The 6,000-nt window shown below is 37.3% G+C and overlaps 1 protein-coding gene across 4 annotated transcripts in view; it reads right to left on the bottom strand.

The window, feature by feature from the left end:
* Positions 1-907: 907 nt before the first annotated feature.
* RBM25 (RNA binding motif protein 25) overlaps positions 908-6,000 on the bottom strand; it is a 53,215-nt gene continuing 48,122 nt past the window's right edge. For 3 of the 4 annotated variants that reach the window (XM_007107202.4, XM_007107201.4, XM_028496126.1), the window contains 2 exons: positions 5,214-5,261; positions 908-1,581 (listed from right to left, as the gene is read on the bottom strand). In XM_007107202.4, coding sequence (XP_007107264.1) covers positions 1,489-1,581; positions 5,214-5,261 — 141 coding nt within the window. In that variant the 3' untranslated portion in view covers positions 908-1,488. Of the gene's footprint in view, positions 1,582-3,752; positions 3,964-5,213; positions 5,262-6,000 lie in introns of all 4 variants that reach the window. The other variant, XR_003682053.2, reaches the window with a different exon arrangement.

The raw sequence follows: 6,000 nt of genomic DNA, 5'->3' as shown, positions 1-6,000 counted from the left end.
CCATGTCATGGTCCAATGTTAAGAACAGTGTTTTCAAATGTCCTCTTAAAATTAAAAAAAACCTAGTAACTCAAGCTCAGTTATGCTTTTGATGCTTTTTTTTAACACCCCCCTCCCCCACCCAATCTTTTTTAAAAATAAATACTCAGACACAGGAATAGCTGCACCTAATTTCTGTTAAGAACTATTTAAAACTTGTTACATTTTCAGGTAATTTTGCTCCCTGGTGAATTTCTGATCTACAATAAAGAAAGCCCCATGTATGTCTCTAAGAACACCATCAGTATGTTTTTAAACTTTGATGAGCAGAGGTAAACAAGGTGTGTGCCTGCATATACACACACAAGATAGAAACCCTTTACAAAACAAAAAACTAGTGGTAACTGCTTTAAACAATTTACTTTATCCTCAGAAATAAGATGTAAACTCTGTAAACTGCCATGCTAAATTCCTATTGTATTTGTCAAACATTCCTAGTCTATAAAATTGCCTAATTTTATCTTTTGCTTATTTTTAAAAAAGATTTTTTTCACTTAAGCTTTTTGAATGAAGCTTTTTTTTTTTTTTTTAAAGAAAGGGGTACAAAATTAAACTAAGGACCAATTAGTGCAAAAAATGCATTAAATAAAGCTCTCCAGAATCTAAGGATCTGCTTCATACCTGAACAATGAAATCAGGGGGGAAAACCACTGTGACTCACACTCCCTTAAAAGAGAGGCTGACGCAGCCAGCTTTCAACAGAAAAACCCATTCTGTTCAACAGACTGTTGCTTGCCACAAGAGAATACCATACTCCAGGAGACTAATAACCTAATTATCCCAGACATTTGGGTTGGCACAATACCATGTTTCCTTTACAATTCTAGTCTTCAATTAGGAAATGTTTCAGGGAAACTTCCAAAGCAAATTAGGGAAAAGTAAGACTTTTATACATACATTCACACAAACACATTCATACAGAGATACAGAAGGAATGGATTGTCTGCTACTTTTCGCACTCTAATTTTAAATTCCATGCCATCATGAGGGCCTGCCATTTTTGATCAAGGGAGTAAGGGTAACAGGTATGACTGGTATTCTTTCAATTTAAAATCGTTCATGTTGGTGCCTATACAGTACAGTTCAATATTAAGTGCAATTCTGCAAAAGAATTGGGGAGTCATTTTAATATTTACAAGGAACAAATCAGCAGAACAAAATTATATCAGATAGGCTGTGTACAGTAGCTGCGGCTTATAAAACATACCAGTAATTTGTACCTGGTGAGTATAAAGAGAACCATGGTAGGATTCAGATGTCTTTACAACCAAGGGAGTACACATGGCATTAACAAATTAGAGGACAAAAAAAATTCACATTTTCTACATTAAAAAAAAAATTACAGATCTCACAAATGTCTTTGAAGACCAAAAAAAAAAAAAAATTTAAAGTCCTTTGAAGGGTGGGAAAGAAGAAATCTGAAATGGAACTCTAAATGTAAAAAGAATTTTACTTCACAAGACCAATTTTCTTGGCTTCTGTTTCATATATCAATAATCTCCACATCTTGACTATAAAAACTTCTGCTTCTTCATCAAGTACCTAGAAAAAGGAAGATGACAAAAAACAGTTACACACGTAAGAGAAGCAATCATAAGCATCTCCCAACAAGGTGACTAGAATAAAAAAGGCTTTTATCTACCAACAAGCATTTATTTATACATGTCTTGAAAAACTACTTCCTGAGGAAAGCAAATGTTATAAAGAACACAGTAATTTAGACAGAACTGGTTATATAACTACATAATACTTAATACAGAGTATCTCATTTACCCCTCCCCAAGAACCTCACAATCTTAACATTTATTGAGCACTTATTACATAAGTGACACTGAAATATTAAATGAGAATATATGTATAGCATTTTAATATAGTATCTGGGATACAGTAAACAAAGTGAACACGATCATCACAAGGGAGACAAGACTACTGAATAAATAAAAGGTCTTTTCTCCTTGGCAAATCAAGTTATTTTTTCTATCTACCTATGAGTTAGTTGCATCATGTCCTCACCACTGCACCACTCCTGCCCTCATCACCCACACATATGTGGCACTCTATACCAGGGCTGCTGTGCGATAAACTGGAATAGTATGCTTCCTTCTACAGAAGGCAGCAATGACTGAGTTCCAGGGTACCACCGTCATAATGGCATCTGGCGTAATGCTGCCAAGACTCTGGAGAAGCAGGCCAGGTTAGGAGTTAAGCAAACCAGATCTCTAGCCAGACTACTTGGATTCAAATAGCTCTTCTCCCTCCTATTAGTTACGTGTTCTTCGTTGGGTTACTTAATCACAATGAGCCTCAGTTCTCTCATCTGTAAGATAGAGGTTATAGTAGCTATGTCATACTGCTTCTACTGTGGGAATTAAGAGTTGATATGTACCAAGTGCTCTGAAGAGTGCTTATTAGTACAATCAGTAAGTACCTAAGACAAGCCAGAAATGGATTTTCCTGAGAAGTTTCCTTACATTTCTCAGTGATGACAAATAAGGAACTTAAATAAGACATCTATGAGCCAGACTTAACCCATAGTTTAAAAAAAACTATGCTGTGGGAATTCCCTCGTGGTCCAGTGGTTAGGACTCCATGTTCTCACTGCCAAGGGCACAGATTCAATCCCTGGTCAGGGAACTAAGATCCCGCAGCCAAAAAAAAAAAAAAAGAACTACGCTGCAACACTAATTAATGAGGAATTGAACCCAGGTACAAAAATGCAACCAAAGTTCATTACCTTACATAAAATGAGGAAAGGTACAGTTTGAAAAAGTCAGATTTCTAATAAGAGCAAAATACTACTTGGGCTAAAATTTCAATTTCATTTATTCAAGAAATATTTAGAGGGTCGTCCAAGAGCTATTACCAGAACTGGCTGACAACACCAACTCAATTGGTTTTCTCCCACTCTGATCAACAAGGAGCCAGAAAATAATCAAAAACAATATAAGCAAATAAGCGGTAGAGTTTAATTATACTCTAAATATCAACAGATCAAAATGGATTAATAGTGACACATGATATCTTCACCAACAGTGATTATACCTCTGCCAAGGCCACAAACCAGAACACTGATTTTTTTTTTTTTTTTTTGGCCGCCTGGCTTGTGGGATCTCAGTTCCCCCATCAGGGATTGAACCTGGGCCCTTGGCAGTGAAAGTGTAGAGTCTTAACCACTGGACTGCCAGGAATTCCCTGATTTTTTTTTTTAAATTCCTTAACTCAGGCCTAACTACAAAACCCTCTCTTCACCCAAGGATAACTTTGTGAAGAGGCTGGAAGATCAAGGAAGTTCAGATTGTATCCGTAAGGACTGGGATCTATTCACATTTCTCCTTTCATCTGAGGCTCAGCATTATGGCATCAAACTTTTCACAAACGTTTTTTCAGGAATTTTAGACAACAGATGCATTAGGCTAACTAGGCAGCAGAAATCTAATGTTATCTGGCTTTAGACACCATATAGTGCTTGGACACATAACATCTTGACCTTAGAGCTTTTAGTTAGGCACCTTCCTATGGCACTCCCTGACAACTTTAATTGCAGCTCAAAATGAAGTTTCCCTGGTCATCTATCATCTCACATCATGCTTGACGTTTCTTCTTCCTCTCTGACTCTTCTTCCCGTTGCTACTTTCCCACTCTGCCCTTTAGACCCTATTCTACTTTATGCTAACCATCCCCAACTTCTTTAATTAGACTTTTCATCTCCTTACCTCAACTGAAAATGTGGTAGGTCCCCTAAAGACCCTGACACCCCTGTGGCCTTCTGAGAAAGTTCCTCCCTTTCAAAGCTTTAGTCTCCACAAGAGAGGGGAAGCTGCTGGATCTTCGTTGTTTCTCTCCTCGTAAACAATATCTCCACTGGGGTTCGCGAGATCTCATTACACCACCGGTTCACTCCAACAGCAGCTGTCTAGCAAATATCTAGTTTTTCATCCACATTAAATGAGTGCTCTGGCAGCTGTTCTTGTATTTCTCTCCAATCCCAGTCCCAACACACAGTAATTCCTATTTCTGTGTGTTATAACCCAGCTTAAAGTTCATTGATATTCTAAACGACATCAACTCTGCCCCAGAAACTCCCATGGCCATACTTTGCACCTTGCCATCATCTGGATTAATTTACCAATTGTATTCTGAAACATTCTACTCTCTAACTAAACCTCTCTTTCCAGTTATTTCATTCAAACACATCTCCCACAGCTTCACTGGAACCACCAGTCCTTGATTCATTCAGACCACCAACTCTGTTCTGATATTATTTCCTTTTCTTCCTAGACTGGAGTTCACAGTCCATTCAATCACTCTCTCACCTTTACCATGAATTCTCTTCCTTTCTTTTCTCACAAAATCAATGCAACCACAACCACTAACTCTAATAGCCAAATTAAATGCAATTTGGGATTTGATGTTTAACTACTGCCAACCCAACAGACACCTGCCCAAGTGACAAAAGAGTAATACAATCTTCAAGTCTCAGTTTACATGGTAATTCCTGTGATGGTTTCCCTAACTGCCCTCAACACCTAACTACTCTATCTCCTCTGCCCCCATGATCATTTTTATATATCCCCATTATACTAAGGATATTACAGTATCAATATTGGTACACCTGTTTCCCTGCTGGTTCTTTAAGGGCAGATATTCCACCTTTCTGTGTTTCTAGCACATTGCTCTACCCAGTAAACACTTAATAAATGGTCTCTAAATTTATGAATAGATTCAGAATTTATATTTATACACACAAACACCAAAAACAGGGGAGGGGAGAGAATGATAAAAAAAAAAACCCTAACTCTACTGTTGTCTAATGATATCTTACTATGAACGCCTTTAACCTCTTAATGCATGCTCAAATTTTAATTCAGGCCCATAAAGATTCTGGAACCAACACAGGGAGAAATTCAATCAAATTCAGAGAAGTTAGTTTGTTCACACTGATATTAAATTTTTTTTTCACATCTTTATTGGAGTATAAATGCTTTACAATGCTGTGTTAGTTTCTGCTGTACAACTCAGTGAATCAGCTACATGTATACATATATCCCCATACCCCCTCCCCCTCTTGAACCTCCCTCCCACCCTCCCTATCCCACCCCTCTAGGTGGTCACAAAGCACGGAGCTGATCTCCCTGTGTAATTAAAATATTAACAACAGTAAATTTCTAACTTACCATGGCAACATCATCTAAAATGCTCTGAGGTGAACTATGAGCCATAACCTAAGAGAAAAAAAAATAATTGTCACTTTGAAAATAAATAAAACATTAGCAATACAGTAAAAAAAAAAAAAAAAAAATTTTAAGGTACCCTCAAACTAGTATGAGAATTTCTTGTGACTTTAGAACCTTTCTATAAATTTCTTAATTCCCAGAATCTCCCTCTTTTCAATAAAAGTCTGACACTAAAACCTGGGATCTTAATCATCACATTATTTGTCTTCTAATTCAAATCCAGACTTATAAGTGTTTATGCTACAGTAATGACAAGTGGAAAGGGTCACTTAAATTAGCTATGCCTAATGTTAAAAGAGCAGTGCTGGTAGAAAAATACCATTTCCTTAAAATGCAATTAGCTATTCCTTTATAGAAATACTTTGCCTTCAGGGGACAATGAAAGGATGTGGTATACCTTGGTGGTTAAGAGCATGAGTTCTACAGGCTACTTATCATGTAACCATGGTCAAGACACGATCTCTCCCTAAGCCTCAATTTCTTCATGTATTGAATGGGGACACTGTTAGTAACTTGCACTTCCTAAGGTTGTTGGGAGGTTTGAAGAAGATGAAGTTTTGTAAAATGCTGAACACCATACCTCCCAGGAAAGAAGCCTGGCACACAGTAATCCGTCAGTTAACACCACTATTATGCTATGAAGGGCGCTACTTTCTTTTCCAAAGGATGGATGACTGACAAAGAATTGAGACAAGCTATTGGCTGTCTCCACAAAACCTCAACTGTA

The sequence above is a fragment of the Physeter macrocephalus genome, chromosome 11 (assembly GCF_002837175.3).
Source record: "Physeter macrocephalus isolate SW-GA chromosome 11, ASM283717v5, whole genome shotgun sequence".
NCBI lineage: Eukaryota > Metazoa > Chordata > Mammalia > Artiodactyla > Physeteridae > Physeter > Physeter macrocephalus.
Note: the sequence above shows the minus strand (reverse complement) of the source record. Positions and strands in the feature narration are given on the sequence as shown.